The 24346-nt window shown below is 29.9% G+C and overlaps 1 protein-coding gene across 2 annotated transcripts in view; it reads right to left on the minus strand.

The window, feature by feature from the left end:
• LOC111031916 overlaps positions 1-24346 on the minus strand; it is a 199423-nt gene that overhangs the window by 119005 nt on the left and 56072 nt on the right. For both annotated transcript variants that reach the window (XM_022312035.1, XM_022312034.1), the window contains exon 3: positions 11568-12469. In XM_022312035.1, the coding sequence (XP_022167727.1) occupies positions 11568-12229 (662 nt within the window). In that variant the 5' untranslated portion in view covers positions 12230-12469. The remainder of the gene's footprint in view (positions 1-11567; positions 12470-24346) is intronic.

Below are 24346 nucleotides of genomic sequence, written 5' to 3' on the forward strand. Positions count from 1 at the left end.
TATGTAAATATTATGCACACGTGTTTGCGAGTATAATGTCTGTTTGTCTGTGCTGGTCCAAACGCAATAGAATAGATTTTTGAACCGGACAGACGACTATTATGCGTACATGCGAAATTGTGCCCCGGGGAGCTTTGCGAAACGGCCTTTGCAGAATATGTGCTGATGGATGGCCACGGTCCGCGAGAGGTTTACTGACGGTATGGCGTACACGGTCGCATTTGGACTCGAGCCATCTCGATACACTGCACTTAGGTAGGAGGTGTGTTTCTTGCCGGAATTCGAGTATAATTGGCTATTATTGTATTGTGATCGTATAGTAAACACAACTAAAAAACACTGTGCGAGCAAAACAGTTAATTAATCATAAAAACTACATAAACTACAAATACAAACAACTGCGCGGTAGGTGGGTAGGAAGGTATATCATGTTTTTGTTAAATATATTAGAAACGTATTTTTCAACTATAATAATACCCGTGTATATCCAATATAATATTCATATTTACCGCTGTTGCGTCACGTAGCTTATGATTTATCGGTGTTTTGCGACAAGTGCATTTGAAATCACCTGAACATTCAAACATCTGTATATAAATTACACATCCGTGAACTATGCAAGACCATCAAACACCAGTTATTTTAGGCTTTTGTCCATATTTACCAAGGAGGCCACACCACTGCCGATGAATATGAGACTAGATCAGCTCACTTGACTCGATGATTTTTAATAAGCCATTTTTCAAATAGTTCTACATCAATTCGATTTTAAAATGCAACAAAGTCACATGGATTGTAAAATCAGGAAATCTGGTAGATGTAACTGTATTGAAGTCTGCCTTTTCAACTTACTTGTAAGTTCTTTTAGGGGCTCTCAATGGTTATCAATGTCGTTAATTGTATTTCTTATGTATACGAGTCGTTTGATTTAAAAAATCAAGAAAGTGTGATTGACACTAACTTTAAAAAAAGTTTGTTTCGATTAACATCGATTTATTTCATAGACCATTTTGGAGTTGGCGAGACACTCTTATCCTGGACCTGGATAAGATCTTACTTGAGCCGATATTTCAAGTATAATATATTATGCAACCTGATTAAGTCCAAAACTGATTTCTGAAATGTGTAGATAACTGTTTAAATCGTCCCCACCCATCTCATGATTATAGTCTATAATCACCTATTCATGAAATACTGAGTCAAAATCCTTGTCTGAATGTCGTAAGATCTTCAGTACTCGTTTCATTTGTTGATTTATTGAGGGGACCATTGGTGCATCCCGATTTTCCGAACGGTTTTGTATTCCTGTTATGGTTAATACCAGGAAATAGTTCAATGGGGCTTTTACCCACCAGTAAGTCAGAGAATTTGTAAGAAAAATATCCTTTAACAAGGATTATGCTTATAGCCAATTAAAATTCATAGTTAATCGTACCTAGCTTAACTGTGATCTTTCTTGTGATAATTTGAATTGTAATCATAATTGTATTTGTTAAAATTAATTTAATTGTGCATTTTAAGCAATAGTTGTACATTATGTTCAATATTTATAATATTATTCAGTTCATATCTAATGAGTAATGACACATGGTGTGTTCAATTTATTCAGTTTCATTAAAAATTGTTATTCGATTGCAAATATTTAATACGCCTAAAACATTAATACACCATTATCCTGGCCAAGTAGACCGATAATGATCAATGTTGGATATTTTAGAGAAAAGGAATAACTAATTGAATCACACATGTCGAATGTCGTAAAAATATCTGCATAAAATGCAAAGTGCTTACCAAAAATTCACCAGAACACAAATATTTTAGAAATTACAGAAAGCAACAAATATAGTAAACAATTATTGCAGTTGGCTAATATAGTTCTTACTAAATTACCATTGTAATTTGATATAGAAATGTCGAAAATTGAAACTCTACACACCTAAGTTAAGATGGTATGAGCCAGAAAAAAAACTTTAAAAATAAAAAAAGTTGGCTAATATAATATAGAACAATTGTTCATGGTAATCAATGACATATTTGAGAACCTGACACAATTTGCAATTAATTTTTATGAAATTATATGATAATACAATACACGTTGGCAAACATAATAATTTCGACTGTACTTTCAAATTTGAAACTTTACATTACATTTGTGTTGGCCTTAATCACTATTTAGTGATGCTCAAAGTAGGTAATATTTTATTTTTAATAATAGGTAAATACATGTTAAGAAATAATTTCATTTGTTGGTGTATTACATTTTATTGCATTTATTTAAACAAGCTTTTTTAAAATGTATCTTATAAGAAATAGAAGTATTTTATTTTATAGTAAATGCAAATGTTCATTTATTTTTATAAAAGGAAGTACAAGTAAAAAAAAATAATCAGGTTATAATATTTTAGCTTGTTTGAACTACCACTGACCTATTATCTACGGGGTTTTTAAAATGCTAATTAGCTTTAAAATTATATTATAGTTAAAATGTGTATATACATGTATTATAAACCTTTTTTATTTTATAAAACAAAATGTATGTATTTAGCCAAAGACTTATTTTTAATTCATATATTATTTAAATAGCGTATATATAGATAATATATATTGTATATCTATATAGTTTTAGTTTATTATTTATTCAATTCTTTTTATAATAAATATTAAAAGCATGTTAATTTTAAGATTACATTTTTGAAACATTCTTCATATTTAAGGAGAAATATTTTAATGTGACCATATTAAAATAATTCATGTTGAAGTAGGTATCCTAATAAATACTATAATCAATATTTATTTAACTATTGTTTTTCTATCATGACGTCGCGTTGGTGGTTGGGGTCAGATATGCCTTCACAATTTAGCCATGACCAATAACTACCATTAATTTTAAAGCCATTTCATGGACCCCACAACTGGTCAAAATAGTGCGTCCTAATAAGTCATGTCAATAAGTCGATTGAGGACCTATTAATTTCAATTTGTGTTATTTTTTTTTTTTATAAATTAGTCCTGATGTCAAAAAATATATTTTAATACTATTTCTCAATATATTATAATATATAATTAAATAATGATATTACTAAATAATACTTATTTTACTACATATTTTATAAAGTTATAACTCAATATGTTTAAAGACTGAGGTGGAATTAAAATATAGTAGTTTCTGGTGTTAGAAAATAAATTTGCAAAACATTTTTGTGTGTGATGTAGTGTAAAAAATTATGTTTTTGTCTTTCTTAACTTATTCTTAACATTCAGTTGATGGTTAAAGCTGTTATTTGTTTATAAAATGAAATAGGTAATATTTTTTTAATAAATATGAATTGTTTTGAATTTATTATTAATTTAGTAATAATATCTATAGCCAATTAACTGTATATTTACAAAAAAATTGACAAGGTAACTATCTAATAAAATTTGAAAAATGATATTAATTATGGAATTATATGAGAATATAATATTTTGGTTTTGAAACTAAACAATATTAATATTTTTATAAACAAAATAACATAATTAATTATATTCACTAAGTGCACAATATTATAGAACTTACAAATACTCATACCATAAATACAAACGAAAAATACAAAGTTAATTTAAAATAACAGTAAATAGCAACAAATATTCAAAATTAATAAACGTAATATAAAATAATTTATTAACAAAAAGAACCGTAGTGATGTTAGGTACATAGTATTATATATTGTAATGTCAAGTTAATTACAGGCCACTGTAATAATATAAATGATGGCATTTTCATAAGCCACTAGCGACGACCGGCCAGGCGCACATGACCCTATCGGCAGGGTTTAGAGTAGAATATAAGGGAGTTTCTTGTGGAGCTCTCGGATTCAGTAGCCACAATAATTTATTATTTAGCACTTAGAATAATGTTCATAAGAATACACTATAGAACTTGAAGCAATTTTATTAATCTGGGACTTAAAATATTCGATAAATATTATTGTTTAGATTTATAATATTGTTCATGGTCATCGGAACTAAAAAATCAATAAATAGATATTAAAAAAAAAAAAATAAATATTATAGCATATAAAATATTACTATTTAATATTATATTATATTTTTTAAATATTCCATAAACATTATTGTTTAGATTTATCATATTGTATATGATCATTTGAACTATATTTCATTCAATTCTATATTTGAACTTTTAACTACTGAACTTTTAACTAAATATAATATATTAAAAATATAGTAATTTTTCTCAATAAAGTGGTTTTATGACTTGGTTCAATTTTGCTATTCAATCAAGTACCAGGCATCTTGCAATAATTTATACAATAATATTACTATAGACCTTTTGAAAACTTTATTTCTGTAAAATAATACATGACACTTTGAACTTCTATCATAAAATAATAATAATTATTATTATTATCAATATTATTGGATACAAGAACAATATATGATATAGCTAAAACAAATAAACAATAAAAAGACCCTCCAATTTATTTAAATTAATGAGTTACTGGGTGAAATTTCAACAATAAACCATAACCTGAGGTTCAACATTTTAAGCAATAAACCTTGACAGTATTTTGTCACGTATAACTTTTCTGGGGACGAGAGAGAGAAAAAAAAGCAATACGAACACACAAAACGACATTTTCCAAGTGTCAGATTCATATACTAGATGTTTGTTGTTTGCACCCTCTTTTCAGTCCCATTGTCATGTAAACCCGGACTTCCCATTTCATCGCCATCACTGTATAATCCTCTGGCACACTATTTTCACTTTCATATCAACCGTACCATTGCGGTGTGCCTGATAGTAGGCCGCATACAAACGAGTCACAGATAACGAAAGTTTAATCACCTAATACGTTTAATGGTTTTCATTTGAAAAGAAGAAAAGGGGGGAAAACGTGCAAAAATGACGACAGTCCTTCTCAAATTTCTCTCCTGTAAATAAATGTTTCATGGCACATTCATACACAATCATATAGTTTTAACTTTTCTCCTCATCACAGCGCCCATTATACGAAGGCGAAAAAAACCTATTGAATTCAAGTTGGTTCGTGTATATTTCGGCCTTTGAAGTGTAGACGGGTCATTTATGTACAACAGATCGCCCGTGGATAGCCGGATGACTGTTGATTCACCTCGTTAACTGACAAAAGGAGCTAGTTGAGAGAGGTCGTACTCACGCATTGTCCAATTACAGTACCTGAGGCATATGGTACCCAAAGAACGAATCAGAATCTGAAATTGCTATTCCATTTAGACGAATTTAGATAAGCATCAATACCATCCGATGTTCCTCATAGTTTTTCCAACATTTTCACACGCAGAACATGTATAATATAAGCATATGTAGCATATTAATATACCTGTAAACTTTAAAGAAGTATTGTATGTTTTAATAAACTATAAAAGTCAGTTCTCACCATCAAAATGGAAAAACAAAACGAATGTGAGTTGTGTAAGGATTCACATACTACTCTGTAGTAATATTAACTACGCACCTATATCACTTATTGGAGTACCTAATTAATGCCCAAAATTGTTTTTGCCAATCTGTAAATAAACTTATGCATATTTTATTCCTAATAGAATATAGTTGTCTATTCAATATTTTTTAAATACAAATATTTGTAATAAGTTTCTGGTATGATAACAAGTATAAACAAAGGATATGATATTTTGAACCATAATTCACAAAATAGCCACAGCATGATAAAATATATGTTATTCGCAGTTTCTAATGTTTGGTGGTTAGTTTTTTTTAAAGAATCAATTTATTAATAAGCAAGAACTTTTTTACTGAACCAATTACACTGCCTGTAAGCATAATAGCGAAAAATAGAAATATAATTGGGAAATGTGTTGTCAAACAATAAGGTGTTTCCAATAAGGTAGGTAAAATACTTAAATACAAAAATAGAAATACAGCAACAGCGCCATCTGACCAGTAAAATACAATATAAAAAGAAAATCTAATTTGATGTCGAGTAATATAACCAATTTATTTAATAAATGAAAATAATAGTTATTTATTTTTATTAGTTTTTCAAATGTACATAAAAATGCAATGTCCGTATGTTTGTAGCTTAATATAATATAGACTGAGAAACTAAAATACGAAATATCTGTTTTGAGTTTTTACCATAAATAAATATTTGTAAATAGTAGTTTTAACGGTGCAGAAAATGTGTGCTAAGAAATTCAATTGGAATTTTGTGTTTACTTTTGACATTAAGACTGGCACTGCAGCAACAAATATCGGAATTTTGAAGTGCAGCGAAATTAATTTAATTTAATTTTTGTAAGTAAATTATTAAAATTATTACTATGAACTATGAAGAATCTATTCCTAACCCATTTTAGCTGTGATTTATCAATTTAACATTCAGACATTGATTTATTTTCAATAAAACTTATGGAAAATTCTTCGCATTTAAACTATATTGGGTCGGGGCAAACGACAAAGGGATAGTTGGACATTCTTCGAACGTTCGTTGCATACTTTTCATTCAACCTTGTAAATAAAAGTTATAGTATTTTTAGGGATGTATTTGCACTTAGTGCATTAAACTCAGTGTCAAGACATTGTGATTGTTATAATTGTGGTTTAAAATTAAGAGAGTAGATTTTGCAATGCTTTACATTTGAAATTTACGAAATTATTCATTATGATAGAATCGTGTTATCACTAATTAATTTGTTAATTTGTTTCTCCCGCCAATAACTCAACATTTATTTTATGAAAAGCTTTCTTGTTTTTTGGAATGTAATTTTAAAATGTTATCACTGAATATTATTTTGAAAATATTCGTAGGTATAATTAATCGTTCGTTATGATCAGCTCTGAAACAAACATTTCAGATACTATATCGAATGATGTTTATTATTTTAAAATACCGGAACATGGACAATGGCCACTAGGTAGGTAAGTGAGTAACAATTTTATACAGAATCATACATTCATGATGTACAGACACAGCTCTTAATAATTATAGACTTCAAGAACAATCCAATAATAATTGCGACAGAAATTTAATGCACTACAAATTTACTGAGATGGATCTTATGAATACTTTTGCATTTTGATTTAGAACGATTAAGGATCCTTGTAACACTGTTGGAAACGTAAGACATGGTTATTATTTTGTTATTAAAGTTAATCGTGATTTAGATATCCACAGATTAAATGAACAGATTCAAACTGGTCAAGCTTTAATTTTCAATTAAGTCGAACGGGTTTGTCACCTTTTGAACGAAATATTATTTAATTTTCAAAATATCGAAGTGTAATATGTAATATGTCTGTTTTGGATTCATCATTAGATTCATATATAGTTTATTCATGTTATTATTCTCAAATGGTTATACTTAGTGGTACGTTAGTTTGACGAATAACATAATGCATCTACGTCCAGAACAAGAGCTCATCGAACTCGAGTAACCATACTGAAATGAGAATAATATTTTTGTCGACGTCTATAGAAACGCTATGGAAAACATTTCCCCAAAATTCACATTTTAATCTATAGTATTTGCACCTACAAACTAGTGTTTTACTCTGATCAATCATGACGTTTATAAAATCGTTTACCTGCAGGTGAATCGAAAACTTACTATGCCTACGTACCAAAATATAATTTGTGAGTACAGTTTTTAAATTCTTTGAATACAAGTGATTTTCTACCTCATAAGTTAACGTTAAAAGTAAATTTCGCTGTTCTAATTATCACTCGTCAGATATTTAGATACGCAGTAAGTATTAGTTAAGTGAAATCAACTTTGACTGGAGTAGCTTGAATTTTTTTCAGTACAACCGAGACGGGAACTGCAATAGGTATTTCTACCTAAAGGAGTAGAGTGACTTGTACTATACGCAGGGACATCTGACACTATTATATCATTACATTTTCAAAGAGCACATTTTCCAGTTATTCTTGGTTTTTGCAAATTAAATTAATAAGTAACAGTTATGAACTTTTCTTAAACATGAAACAATTAAATTTGTATTAAAATAATAAAACAAAATAATGTTTTTAACTCATTTTAATTATTGTATAAATAATAAATGAATCACAAAAATAGGTTTTCTAGTAATATTTCAATTACTGTACAGTACTAATAATCGTTATTTTTTGTATATAAATATATTAAATATCCAATTTTGTAACATAATATTGTTATTAAATTTTAAAAAAATAATATTTTCTCGAAGAAAGTAATTTCTAATTATTTCGTTGTTCAAATTATTATTATTATTATTATTATTATTATTATTATTATTATTATTATTATTATTATTATAATTATTATTATTAAACACATTTTACGTTTTTAATATCCAAAAAAATGAAGAAAATAGGCTTTATGGGCATAGTTCTTTTTAATTTATGGGTGAAACTTTTGAAAAGTAATAGCAAGATTTGTTAATTAAATTTTAAAACCACTGGCTAGACTGCAATGAGTACCTACTAATTAAAAAATATTACTGTCAAATGCTGTTCCAACATTAGGTACTTTGGTCTGATAACAATAAAAATGAAACAGAAATATACATTTTCCTATTTTTTTTACCTATGTTACTTACTTAATCATTGTTGCTTATAACTATGTTTTAAATTTATTTCTGTGTATATTTTAGTAAAGCTGTCAACCACACTAAAAAGCCACCCTTGTAACCAATTTATAGAAACTGTTTCCGTTACGGATTTGATTGCTGTAGATAAACTTAATTGATATTCTCAGTAGATTCACTATTCAAATTATGGTACCGACTAAGTCAATAAATATTTTAGTATAGGTACTTCAACCAAGGTCATTGATAAAACTAAGTCTCGTTTAACTCCAGATCAACATTTATCAATTACAGAGATTTTTACAATAGTGACCAAAATTATGGTTTAAAAATATAGGTACTTAAATAATAACCTACAGAGTTGTTTGTACAGGGAAAAGTAAGAAAAAAAAAATATTAAAAGTGGGTGACGCTCTGATGTACAGTATATTACAAGTTCTTCACTGTAATGGATGGTGTTAAATTTGAATCCAATGATATAAAATCATTGTATACGGAAAATGATTCTGAGCTGAGACGGTTTGTCTACCTAGAATATGTTATCTTATATTTAAATTGTTATTATTAACACGGTAGCTGCATTGATTAAATATACTATGATTTAATCAATGGTAGCTGGTAAGTTGAAGTAATATTATTTGCATATTATCATGTTTGTATAATATAATAATATACTTTAGAAGTTTCAAGTACTCACGAAATATTTTTAAATTACGACATAAAACTAAAATCGTTATTCTTCGTTTAAATATCTAATTTTGTCTTTAAAACAGATATTCTGACAATGTGTGAGAAACCTTGTATTACACTTTCAAGGTTTTTGACTCAACGAATAAAATTGAATAGATATTTGTAGAAAAAATCTAAAAAAATGTTAATTTTAAATTTCCATAAACTGCAGTTCAAAACAAGTAAAAGTTTCTAAAATTGTATCAAGTATAGAAAATAATAAAATAAACATTTGTCTTAACAGTAGATTTTAAGTATCTACAGTTACCTATTCGTTCTTGAATTACAACAAAATATGAAAATTGTTCCATGTTTATCCAATGTAAACATTTAATTTTTAGACACTTATAAAAAATTATTGTGCTTCCACTCTCAACTTTTTTAAAATCGTTACTAACGACAACTCACGAGAAACATTGTATCACATTTTCATGTTTTTCAAAATTTTTTTATCATCATAAATTTAAAAAACATATAATAATCGAAAATCGTATATGACTACAAATAGCTCAACATAACTCAAAATATTTTTAAAATGTTAAATAGTGTACATAAAAACCGATTTCGAGTAATGGTTCCCTATTTCCATATATTATTTTTATTTTTCCCGGTGATTTTGAAAACTACTGAGAATTTTGAATGTTGACCTAATTGAAAATTGAAGTATTTTTTCGTGACACAAAAAACATACATCATTGCAAAATCAATACATTTATCGCTCAATTCAGAATCTGAAACGATTCTCATAGAAAAAAAAAAGTATTACATATGACTGTCAGGAATAATAATATATAGTTACTCATGCGCTCGTCTTTGTTATTTCACAAAACAAACTTTTAACGATAATCCAAGGTGTTACAAACGTCAGTATGCATCGATTCTATTTTAATACGTCTTACATGCCGTATGTCATACACATATGTACAATATATTATATACATTATACATAGTATATATGATAGTTTATTATACGTTGACGACGATTTTAAAAGGTTTACCATAGGGTCAGGTACCGTGAAGTGCGTACCCGACCCTTCGATAACACTTTTTATCCTACCACCAACAACTGACGAGCGATGACATACGTACGATAACGATATTTTAAATTATCTTTCATCTGTCCGACGTATACTCGAACAGTCGTACGCCGAAACCACAAAATATGACGTTATCGTCGTCGACACATATATCATTTTTATGCGAATGCAGTGAGTCGGTGATGATTATAACCTGATAATAGGTATTTCTACGCCGAAACGTCATATAGTGGCGCGGTTAAATATACTTCCATTGATACGAGAGCAATAAGTTGGTTTTTTATTACCATAAAGGTGTAATGATAATTTGTAAATCAATGATTATTACATCTAAAAATTGGTGTACGTGAGAAGGATAATCGAATTTTATACATAATTTTTTATGCTATCGTTTATACTGAGTGATGCGTCCGATTATTTTTAAAAAGTTTTCAATAGGTACTTTTGCAATGATTATAAATTATAATGTTATAAATAACAAAAAACTATACCCGTTTATTTAATTATTAAATAGATAATAGGTATCTATGCATTGGCCTATGTTTAAATTGTGTAGTTATTATTATTACACATACAAATATGCACATCAATGTTTGGCGTAGTTTTATAAGATGGGGAGTATATAATATAATCCTTCATTAGAAGCTGCTCTGGATAGCTCCACATACAAATATTGACCACGCAAAAAGGAGGAATCAATTAAATCAATTCCAACAACTATTAAAGTATATCCTTGTGGCCGTAGGCACAAATTGCTATTTGGTGGTGAGGTACGCTTAAGTAATTTATAGTAAGAGCAAACTGAAAATTGTTTCTATATAAATTCAAAATAAAAACCAGTAGGCTTTAAATCGGAGATTAGGATTCTAGTGTCATTAAAACATTTAGGAGCATTTAAATTTCTTAAAAAGACGTGGGAGAGTTCTGATTTTAAGTATCAAAAGGTAAAGAACGGAATTGTTAAGATTGTTCATAATAATATGATGGTCTTTTTTTATTTTGATTAGTAATTTGTTGTAGCTAACCAATATCTATTTATCATTATAAATAGTATAATATTATTCATTTAATATTTATGACAAATACTGATTAATTATTATAGTACCATGGTATTTGTCACCCGATATAATAGTTAGTATATTATAATAAAATATTTAAAACATGAATCAAGTACTGCTTACGAGCCCTTCGTACACTAATATATACACGAAAATAAACAATAATGTGGTACTCACGTGAGGTCGGCGTTACCCAGGCAGTTCCCCGAGTATGAGCACTGGTACAGACTGCACACGTCGCTGCGCTCGTTTCCGGCGGGCCTCATCTCGTACGTGATGTTGAAACCGTACACATCCATCAAGTCGTCGTGAACGCGTATGTGGTTGCCCTGCAACCGGTCCAGCTGGAACCGGATGACCAGGTATGGTAACGTCGATACCATGGACTGACCGTACTGCGTGATGTGCGACTTGTTGAACACCTCGCGCACAGTGACAAAGCCAAAGTCGGGGGGATATTGCGAGTACTCGGTGATGGTCAGCCCGTCGGTGACGAACAGCTGTGTGAAGTACACCTCGATTGTGGTTTCGATGGCGGCGGAGTCCGCTTGGATCACCCACTCGCACTTGATGGGCACAGTGAACGGGCCCGGAAAATTCGGCGTGGTTATCACACCCTTGGTACCGATCAGCGGCAGATCCTTCGGTGTGCCACACAAGTCTGGCGCGCCGGTGGCATCTTCATCACCCGCAACGCCGTCGACCTCGTTGCCTGCCGTCGTCGGTGCGGCGGCCACGCAGAGCACGGCCAGTGTGACGAACAGCAAGGCCGCGCGTGCGTACCGACGCGACCCGGCGTACCCGGCCACGGCTGTCTTGTGTTCACCGCGGGTGATCATCACGCCGCCATATCCGCCGTGGCCGGCATCACCGCCCCGACGAGCCGGCTCTGTCGGTGATCCGCTCGCAACGCAGTTCCAGTGTCGTACATGTCGTCCACCAATAGCGACGGCCGTCGAAGTGGCCGCTGCCGATGTCCCACTCGTTTTCGCCGTAATCGACGTACATTCAATACAACAGCATCCGCCGCTGCCGCCAATTTCGTCGCTGCAGCCGCCGTCGCGGCCATTTCCCGCTTCCTGAGAACAAACGCGCCAATGTTATTAGGTTGGTATTGAAATAAGGAAATCTAAAATCGGGAAATTTGGTGGCTCTATGGTTTGTATGAGGTTAAGGCCACCCTCAGACACAGATATTATGTTATTAAAAAATAGCGATGGTAGAAGTTAATTTAAAAAAAAAACATAGCGTGCTGCCTTATCATATACACTGGATAGAGCTATAGCGCATATCACGCGTAGTCCGTGTTTGAAGCAGACCTGTTCATGCCCGAAGTACTTATTGCGCATGCGTGAGAAATGAAATAGATCGTGCGGGACGGGGAAGGAACAATAATGTGTTATAGTGATATAGACGATTAGTTACTGAATGCTTAGATCATATACTTTGCTCAAGCGCAGTGATGACTTCGGGCACGAACAGCTATGCTTCAAGATTTTAAACCATAGCTCTGTCCAGTGTATATGATCTAAGCGTGCTACATGGAAAAGCATTAAATCATAGATATATTTGGTGATAAGGTATTTTGATTAAAAAAAAACGTGTTCATAAATGATAATAATTGATTTACTATGTTTAAAAAATTCTTTAAAATAATAACAATATTGTAAACTTAAAAATGAACTTTTTGAGTCTCCATTTGAGAAAAAAAATTCTTTTAATTTTTTTAAAAGATATGTTTTGGAGCTGGATCCAAGATTATTTGTCGTACAGTTTTCGTTGTCATGGTTACTTATTAGTTATTAACAAAAAGCATAGCAGAGGTGTCTTTGTTGGACGCATATTATAATAGGCTGTAACGGTGAAAGGGTTAATGTTTTATAGATTTTCCTTGTAGAGTAAAAATATCGAGAACCGTTCTATGGTTTTTTTTTCTAACTGATTTTCATAACGCTTTGTTTATTGCCGTAGAAACGCAAATCAGCAAAAAATAATAATTTAATTAAATTAAATTCCCAACAAAATTTAAATGTGCTATATTAACACTACCTATATATTTGTATTTACTATACCTATAATGACATGTTGGCAATATTGTAACGGCAAGAAAAAATATTTTTAATTCATTGTATCAACATTACATTAGATGATTAAAAATATGGTGAAAAACCTTTATAATTTATTAATAAATAAGTTACCAATTATAAATATTTAGAACTCTCTGCTACCCTACGTAATAATTTGTGCTTGGAAAAAAAGAAGAAGATTTCCAAAGAAACTTCAAATTCAAGCCGATATACATTCGTGAAAGATTAATTTCCACGATGAATTATTTAAAGCCAAAACATAAGAATAAAATATGCATTTAAAAATGGAGCCATGCTCTCATTAAAACATTTAAGACTAACAAAATACACAGTGGATATAAAAGTTAAAAGTACAATACACAGTCATTGAGACGAAAAAATGTAAGTTTAACAGGGTGGATGATAAAATTATAAATAACAGTCTATATTGCGAGAAATTTAAATGCCGTTTTGCAATAATCATCAGTGGTGTAAATTCGACAATCTTGCTTACTATTATCGATAAATTAATTCAAAATTCGATATAAGTGGTATGAAAATTGGTTTCTCAATATATTATCGTTTTATAAATACAAAATTATCATTCACATATTTTTCTATATCTTAATCGTTAATCAACATATACAATTAATATATACGACTGACTTCATTTTAAAATATGATGATTTCGATAACAATTTGATGTTTATATAAGGACGGCCTTTCTGAGAAACGTGTTAGTTTTGATAAGTTTAATAATATATTTATATTATTATACTTTTGTTTTGTCAATAGTTTTGTCAGATCGACTGGTGGCCATGATATTTGGCTATCTAATACTTAATAGTATTAACTATGGAGATCGAGTGTCAGTGCCATTAGTTAATCCTGCGTAAAATTATTTACACAACAAAAGTATACATAATATTATTACATTTTTAAAAACAGACTTGTCTCGTTTCTTACAAAGACCGTCTTATATTATTAGTTTACGAGTTTATTTATTAATATTTGAATATGGTATTGAAACAGTTACTTTACCGGAAACCCAACTTTGTCCATTTTTCGGAGAAGGCTTGTTTACAATATGTTGGTAAGCTAAACACGATGACGAAGTCAGTATTTAGTTTCAAAGTTATTGCCATTTCAAGTTTTTTTGTTTTGCAATACTGCTTGAATAGCAATCTTTGCGATTTCTATAAACGATGTCTCAAGCATAATGGGAAACATGGAAACATAGGAACAAGAAGGCTGAATACTATATGCATAGCAACATTTTTTTAAAAACTTTTTTGTTCGATTTTTTATCTTATTTTTTTTTCAACACTCACTGAGACTGCTTAAATCGAAAACATCTCTCGATTTTCTATGTGAATCCACCTAGGGTTGGGAAGTTACAAAAGTGTATTGAGTTTTAAAGTATTCGATCCCTTGGTTTCTCATAGGCCACATTGTCCGATATTATATCATGGCGATTGTGTATTCACGTCGTTCTCGGACTACAGTACGTCTGTATCTACTCTGTATTGACTTTTTACTTTTAAGTTATCTAATAATTACAATAATATATTCGATGTTGTTGGACATACCATAATATATTAATATGACTAACTTATTGGAATATAAATAAATTATAAAATATCCTTAAAAATAGTAGCCGAGTAGTCTCTGTTTATAATTGTTTTTGTATGCTATATTGCTATGATATTTTATTTTTGAATTCAAGACATATTCATTAAATTGAACTACTTAATGATGAGATAAACTCAAAACTTAATTTACAGCAGAGTTCCTTCCCTAGTTTTTGTTTATGAAGTTTATGGTTAAATATACATAAAAATCTTGGAATTTTGTACACGTACTTTGGAATTGTTGGTAAATATTTTCCTATATTTGTGTTTTTATAAGCTCAAGTGATATGCAACACAGGCACAATTATAGTAATTATAAAAAACACTTCTTACATATACAATCGGGGTTGTGCAAAAATATCGATAGTCATCGCCGTGGAGTTGAAAAAATTCTAAGTGTACCAGCAGATCGTGATTGAACAAATTAACGATGGATACAGAATCTAGATGTCTTAAAATCATGGGTATTAAATATACCTACCTACCATCATAGTACCATCATTGTCGGTCACTAAGTCAGAATAATTCACGACTTATGTGCGACTTGTCTTACTATCATATTGTTGTACGGATATTTTCTTTCGCGGTAAGAATAATGAATGGTTTTCCCTATACCACGTACGAGAATACATTTCAGATAATAATATAATATGAGGTATACGGATATAACTGCTACTACTACGCAGCTAATGCCCGTCGATTCGTATATATACGGCGTCCAGTGAACTTATTATTTTACAAATGCAAGACGAAAACCAAACGCAATCGCATTACTATGGTGCGTTTTCTAAGCTACGACGGCGACAACGACACGAGTACTTACTTCACGTCCTGCCCGCGTGGGATAAGCGATTTTTCGATTGTTTGCCTTCGGTAGTTCGGTCCGTATCGGATCAGCGAAAAATCCGTTTCCACGGGACCCGCACGAACGACTCTATCCCCGCGGTCGGCCGTTTCACACGAACCGCACGCGCGTACACCGATAATTCTACCGGACAATAACGATTGCGGCACAGTCCGGTCGACCGATACAGCGCGCGGCTCAGACGTTTACCCGACAGTGTTGAGGATAATTTATAATAATAATAATAATAATAATAATAATAGTAATAGTAGTAGCGTTCGTTGTGTTAGTATTGTTATTGTTATTGTTTTTGAGCGGCGCACAGGTCGAGCGAATAACATATAATAGTGTAAAATATAGCGGTCCATCGCGCGCTCTTTCAACATGAGTATAGGGAACGGTAAAAAATTAAGCCGAACCTATCGACCTCCCCCCTCCTAATAAATAAAATTTAATAATCGATCTCCCAGTAGCTATATCACAAAATTTGATTTATCGTTTCGAAAATATTATTTTTCACACGCCACAATCATCCGGGTTTCGAATATAATGTAACATATTATTACATACATATATTTTACGTTACAAAAATGTAGGTACCTACCTACATCTGGCTCGTAATGTAATTTTATTTCACACACGTTTTTTCATAAGGTCCATCTGTAGACAATACATTTTCACCCAATTATTTTACATAATTATTATCATTTGCAATCGCGGCTTTCGAACACTTGACCTTTGGCATGTTTACAAATTATTATATAAATTTATTGTTTTTCAACACTCCACAGTAACGACAGGACACTTGTAGAAAAAAAAGAAATGGATTATGGCGTTATACAAATAAATACTGAATCGCCAAAAACCAAAAACCATCGATACCTATGGACTACGTGGGATGGCTAGGCATGAGTTTCCGATGGCTAAAGACGTTGCGTTGAGTGCAGTTGATTGCTGATACACTCGCACGTGCTATAAATTCAATTTATTACACACTAGCTGTATTACCCAGCTGTGCCCGGGGATAAATGAAACCGAGATGTGCAATCCACCTGCGGCGGATAGTAATAAGTAACTTTTTTTCTCGCCTGTAACCAATTATTGCTAGCAGGAATAAACGAATATATTCTGAAGTAAGTAATTTTAATATTATTAATAGTAGGTATTCCGCCCACAAAAATGGTTCAATCTATTATCTAAATCATCTTTAATTCTGCCGAATATTTTTGATTCCATAAGCCATAAGTAGAACTATACACTTTTGCCTCTTATTATAATGCCGTTACTTAATTCCACATTTGTATAGAATAGCTTTATTAGCCTAAATAACAAAATGTAACATAACATTAAACAATTTATCCAATCATAATAACTATTTTATAATATGTAAGCAATGAAAACCCCCAGAAAAAAATATTCGATTCGTCCATGAGCCGAAACAAAATGCATGTGTATTACCTAATACTACGGGTTTCTTACCTATATGGGTTGAAAATAATTGTAAATCCACTTAGTCTGGAAGAGACTAGGTCTATACAATTTTTATTAAAAATTATCTAGTCGTTTTTTAGTCTATAAAGAAAAAAGAAAGAAACATTCAAATATATATTTATATACACATATATATTATAATTTGTTGTACACATATTCTCACTTGATGAGTATGGACACCCATTACCTAAAACTATTCAAAGTACAAATAACACTTTTATAAAATTCGTTAGAGCCACGCATCATAAATCGACGGTCACATGTTAAGGCTGCTGACACACGCCCTCACGTAGTATGTCTTAATATGTTTTTTTTACATTCTGCTGTCTCAGCTTATTTGCCTCATTGGTCAAGTTTTTATATAAAATATTTTCAAAAAAACACTACTACAATATACAAGAATTAATACCAAAATATGCATTATTTTCTGTTATCGTCTCAGCTTAGTCAGCTTAGTTTCACCACCGACCAATCGAATAATTAAACTAAAAGTATGATATTAACAACACTATTCTTATAATACAATATATATTATTATATATATATATTTGTATTAATTTATGCTTGATACAACGATTTGCCGTGGCACAATAAATTCAGAGAACCTAAGTGAGAAATGTCTACTAAACGCTAGCGTTCAATGTCTAATACCTATCTGGCTTCTTAAAAATATGCAAACTATATTAAATAACACTAAAATATAAAAATTCATAAAAACAATTTTACTACAATGGTTTTTATTCTTAGTATAAATTGTATAAAACAAATTTATATCTGACTGCGCAATAAATCCCATTTCCTAAAAAAAAGACGCAATAAAGTTCAAGCTCTAAAAATGTCATTCGATGCAAAGGTACCACTTTTGGGTTCATGATAATATTATATTCAACGACCTAACGATTTACGATAGCGTGATTATCTTAGGTTTCATCATAAATTCATAACATTTAACCACTAAGGTACTTGTTCTGAAAAATATTCGTTTTTACAAAACATGAGGACACTATCGTATATATATATATATTTATTTATATTATATACAAACAGTCTTCAAACTTTTCATCCCAATAGAGTGCCACGTACCTAAATAGTAATCTGTGAGCGATGACAATGTTAGAGGTACCCAAGGTAAACCTGAAAAATTAGATGTTTCACTGCAAAAGAAAACCGAATCGTTTGCTGAAGAAACTTTACAGTGAAAGCCGATTGCACAATTCCCGTTATATTGAACGCGACAAAAATCTATTCACGTATTTGTTCTGTTCACGATTCGACCATAATATCACATACAATAAGCATCAATCAACGTTTTATAGTACCTAATATAAATATTTAGGTGCGGGTAAAATATTAGAAATGGAAATAAAATAGAATTTCTTACTGACTCAAAAAAAATAATAATTTAGTAGGTTATCCGATTTTTGGACATCTGGTTCGGAGATTTAAGACACGTTTAAAAGTGCTTTACCTGTCCAATATTTTATGTTTACCTATATCGTTAAAAAAATTTAACAAATAAGTCACTTTACAAATACCTAGGTATTTTTTTTGTTTTTGAACAATCAAAAAAAAAATTAATTTTTGATGTAAAGAATGAAACAAAGTGCAGTATTTCATGATTATTTCACATTAACAAATTTCCAATTTATATGTATTCATTTATTTTGTTTGCAAGTACTTTTGTTCAAAATATAAGAACACTAAGTTAATAGGTTAATTGGGTATCAATTATTGCAATAGTTTTTCGATACCGATGAATTTTCTGTACTTTTGTTTTTGAACAATAACAGGGAACTCTATAATTGCATTTTTTTTTTTTATTAAGTATGTTTTATTTTTTATTTATTTATTATTAAAGAAAAATCCTCTAGCTTGTTTTTACATGATAATATGGTCTTAAATAATTTAAACTAAATTGTACAATTTAATATTTTTCATAAATAATAGAATATTTTGGATAGATTCTTTATGGGGGCTTCAAGTATGTTTTAATTAATATAATAAGCATAATAAAAACATACATGCAAATGTATATATTTAAGTATGATTTTGTTATAATTTGTGAATAATTTGTATTAACCTGGAAATTAACAAACATTACTAAAACATCATTAACACGTCTATAAATTCATAAACAATTTATTAGGGAGAAATCTATTTAAAAATCTACAAATTAATATAGTACCAAATAGAGTTTGAAAAATTACGAAATATTTACTTTGAGAGCAGCACATTATGTTTATTACCATACGGTTATACGATGATAATATAATAGAAATATTAAATAGCAAAATCTACTGGTCACTTTTATAAGAAAATAATTCCTAAGATTATTTAAAAAGTAGTTTGCATTTTTCAAAGATATTATACTTAAACTTTATGATAAATATAGTATGAATAGAGTACTGGTGGGAGGGCTTGCTTCACGGACTTACTTTGTAGACATTAATATTTTATCTCTCTCATTAAATATTTCTGAGAACACCTGAACACCCCAGAATACTTAGTAATACAGGGACATTATTGGAGAATATATTATTATACTTGTAGCACTTAAATTTAAAATTGGTTTCATTTTTTTTTTTATTTAATTTAATTTATCAGTTGGAACGTGTGCAATATTTTAATTAATACTTAAGAAACATCAAACACAATTCATTTTAATGCATAGAGCATATAGCATTAGAAACATTTTATTAAAATTATTTTACGTCTCAGAGTGATTGAAATAATTAGGATTTTATTGTTAATTAAATGTGTCTATCTATTATTAAAGTTAGTAATATAAAAAGGGGAGGAAGTGGGTAACTGATTTTGTAAGCAGCAAGTGTAGTTTAACTCGTCATTGAGCAAGTCGCAGTAATATATGTGTTCAATTTGAATTCAATGATAAATGATTGCATACGAAAATCGATTCTAAGCGAAGTCTGTTTGTCTGTTTTACTATTATTATAATTACCTATATATTAATAGATTGATATTAGTAATTTATTTTAATATTAGTAGTACGGTTGGTTGAATTAGTTTTTCCCGAAAATATTTCATTTTAAAATGTCATTGAGGGTATAAAATAATATGATAATAATATACATTAAAAGTTATAATTTCCCATGAAAAATATTTTTAAATTACATTAAAATCACTTAAATAATTATTCACCATTTAAAGTTCTAATTCATACAAATTTGAAACTAAAATGTCTCAAAAAAAAAATTTGTGTCACTGAATATATTTTATAGATTTGTTGGTTACAGTATTGAATACTATTGATAGGGCCTATTATATTACATTTTGTTAATATTTATAAAACTAAACATCTAAAATGAAAAGGCTATAAATAATAGCTCGAAAAATGTCAAATTATTTAAAAATATATATNTATCAATCATATTTCAAAAATATAGATTCCCATTTGAATTTTAAAAGTTACCCCTAAAATCCCCCCCTTTTAACTAATAAAAAAAAAAATTAATATCAAATTAGTTTAGAGTATGTGATTCAAATAAGTTTTCACATAGGTCATTTTTTCCTAATTTGAGTAGAACATGCTGAAATCTGCTGTCACATGAAATTTGGAACACCCTGTATATCTACGAATAGAAAATGTTAATATCATAGACATTTAGTGAAAATTTAAAGTATTTACCTACAGATATTTTTTTTTTAGTTAAACTTTTACTTTTGACCCCTCAAGTACCACTGACTAGATCCAATTCACTACACTTATCCGGCACCAAAAGTTTAATTTTTTCTACTATGTCTTCAGATACACACACAAAATACACTGCATTGTAAAACATATAGGCATTTTTTATTGCTTGCGTGCAGAATCTAAAAATATAATTTCAAGTTGAATGTATAAAAATATATATAATTAATTTTGCATTTGAAAAAATATGTACATACCTAACTACGTTTCTATAAAACGTTTAATAAAAATACGGATGTTAAAAACGGATGTACACAAAAAAAAACGTAATGCCATAATAGCGAGTAATATTATACGGGACGTGTGAAACGTTTTAAATAATGTAATAAATTATTATTATATCAGACACCGGTCGCGTATAACAGTTGGCACTGCGTTGTGCATCAGAAAATCGCTTAAATGGAGCACAAACACATATTATAATATATACATACGTATGTGATACATGTCTGGAGCAGATGAACGAATTTCTATTACCGTTTCGGCAGTGTCAAGCTTTTGACTTACCGCAACGACACGTGTTATAGTCGTCCAAACCGTTTGTAGGTGTCTTTTTTCGTCCCGACATCGCGTCCAACGGACAAATTGAAATCACCGAGAAACCACACGGCGTACGAACCTTTGACGATGGAAACGCGGCGTTCGAGGGCAGAAAATATCGTTTGTGAAAACGTGTCACCGGATACGGGAAGGTGGGTGGAAAAAAACTAGAAGCCGTAAATCATATTTTTCTACGGTCGGCTCTATCCGGTTGCCGTGTTTCACGTTGCCCGTATTACAATGGCCATTCAAAAGGATGAATCGACCAGTGTGCGCCAAAAGTGGTTTCCACTCCAGTGACTGTAGTTTAAATAGATTTTTTTTTCAAAAGCTTTATTTCAAAACTCGGTTGAAATCATGACGCTTATACGGTTTTACCGGAGACACCGTACTTGGACGATTCGATACAGAAGTATTTATGATATGTTGACCTAAGCCTCAGACACATATTATTATACATATTATATAGGTATATTATACACGAACAGCACTTAGAAATGTAACTGTTCTTTTATTTTTGAAAATTTAAGTTGTTATTTATTCGTTCTACCTAAAGAACATCTATCAATAATATGAATAAGGCACAGAAGTGCAAGTGGTCAGCTAGTATTGTATGAATATATTATTATAATTTGATGGCAAATTACATTTTGATAAAATTCAACGTTTTCGAAATACGCGTTCATAAATGGAAAACGTACAAAATATAATAGTCGTATACAATGTATGTACGTATTCGAACTACGCAATCGTTAATAATGAAAATGTAAAATATTCTGTAAAAATTGAAAAGCAAGCGCTCTTGTTTATTTTTCATCCAGCGTTTGAACAAATACACTTTTAAAACAAATGTATATGTAAGTATGTAAAGGCTCTGAACTCTAAAGACAATTTTTCTTTTAAAGGCATTTAGAAATAGTATGTAATATGTATGTATGTATACAAATACATACGATACACAATAATAATATGTTAGTTTGTACATATTGGATTTCTCAAAATTTAATAATGTAAGTATAATATTGTATAGAAAAATAAGAAATCGTTTTGAACACTAGCTAAATAAAATTGTCATACAGTACGATTCTTAAAAATGGAAACTATCAAATTATTCTCAAGGCCAAGATAAATAACCTGATAAATAATGTTTGTTAAGCATTTGTTAAATTGAAAAAAGTTAGTTGACAAGCAATACATTTGGTTTGAAAATATTTTCATGTATTTAAATAAATAGTTGGGTAGGTATGGTCAATTAACAAGTCATAGTTTTGTGTTTAAGTCAAAACCATATAAAAGAACAAAATATGTTTTAAAAATATCAGTAATATAATATAAGTACTAATAACATAGTATTGAACAATGTATTTATGTAGGTAAAATGTATATGGACAAATTATAACATAAGGGTACCTATTTAAAACAAACATTTGAGAATTGTTATTCTGTTATACTTATATTCAAAATTTGGATTACAAGCTCAGTTGAATTTAATAGCTTTAATGGACATATATTTTTATTGTTAGTAATAAAAGTAGTATTTTATGAAACCAACAAAACCTATTTGCTTCTCAACTAATATAAGTAAAAATAAACTGTCCATTTTTCTAATATCACTTTGTAGAAACAATTGTATTATACTAAAATAATTATTATTATATACTATTTATTATTAAAGCAATATTTCCTAATTCATATCAAACAACCCAAATAAATAATTTAAAACCTGACCAATGAAAATATTATGTCATCGATAATAAAATTAATGTGCAAACGTAAATACTGCTGTTTTGAGTTCATCCATAGCAATAGTTCAGCTCTTATCTTTCTACTAAATACTACCTATGTAAGTCTTTATAATATTGTATTATTGATGAATTAAACGGCGAATAGCTGAACTGAATATGAAATTGAATCATTGATATTGACTATTGGATAGAATATACGATAAGACGTAATAGGATGTAATAATAAGACGTAATAAGATGTGATATTAAGACGTAACATTTATATTATACGAAGGGGAATATAATAAATACTTTATATTATAAGGATAAAGATGTAGCAGTTAAAGATATCGGGAAGCAAGGAATGTTATATAATACAACTGTTATATAATGATGTGTGCCCGCTTTTTTTTCTTTTCAGAAAACACTATTATTGTACAGTAGGTACGTATGTAATTTTTAGATAACATTTCTGTATTAAAAAGTTCATTTATACAGTTTTACTGCAATGTTCGAGAAAATAACAGAAACATGCGGAAAAGTAAAAATGAAGTGTAAACAATTGTGATTTTAATTGGATTAATTCCCACTATAAATTTGAGATATCACAAATAAAACTCAATAATTGGAATCTGTTATTAATATACAATTCAACTACAGCATGAATCTTGTGCTTAAATTGTATTGGAATAATAATTGAAAGATTAATATAATTTTGCTAATATCATGGACAAAGCACGATACCTAATTTTGATGTAATATTATTTTATCGACGGCTGAACAAAACAGCTTTAATATTTTTATGAGACTAAACCCCTTAGAATACGAGAAGAAAATAATGCGATTAAAATACCAACTACTAAAACGAATGTCTGTGGAAAATGATTTATGATTGTCAAATGTTATAAAATATTACACTGCATAATAAAAAAATGTTTATGTTACTACATG

Source organism: Myzus persicae, unplaced genomic scaffold, assembly GCF_001856785.1.
Source record: "Myzus persicae strain clone G006 unplaced genomic scaffold, MPER_G0061.0, whole genome shotgun sequence".
NCBI classification, from domain to species: Eukaryota; Metazoa; Arthropoda; class Insecta; order Hemiptera; family Aphididae; genus Myzus; species Myzus persicae.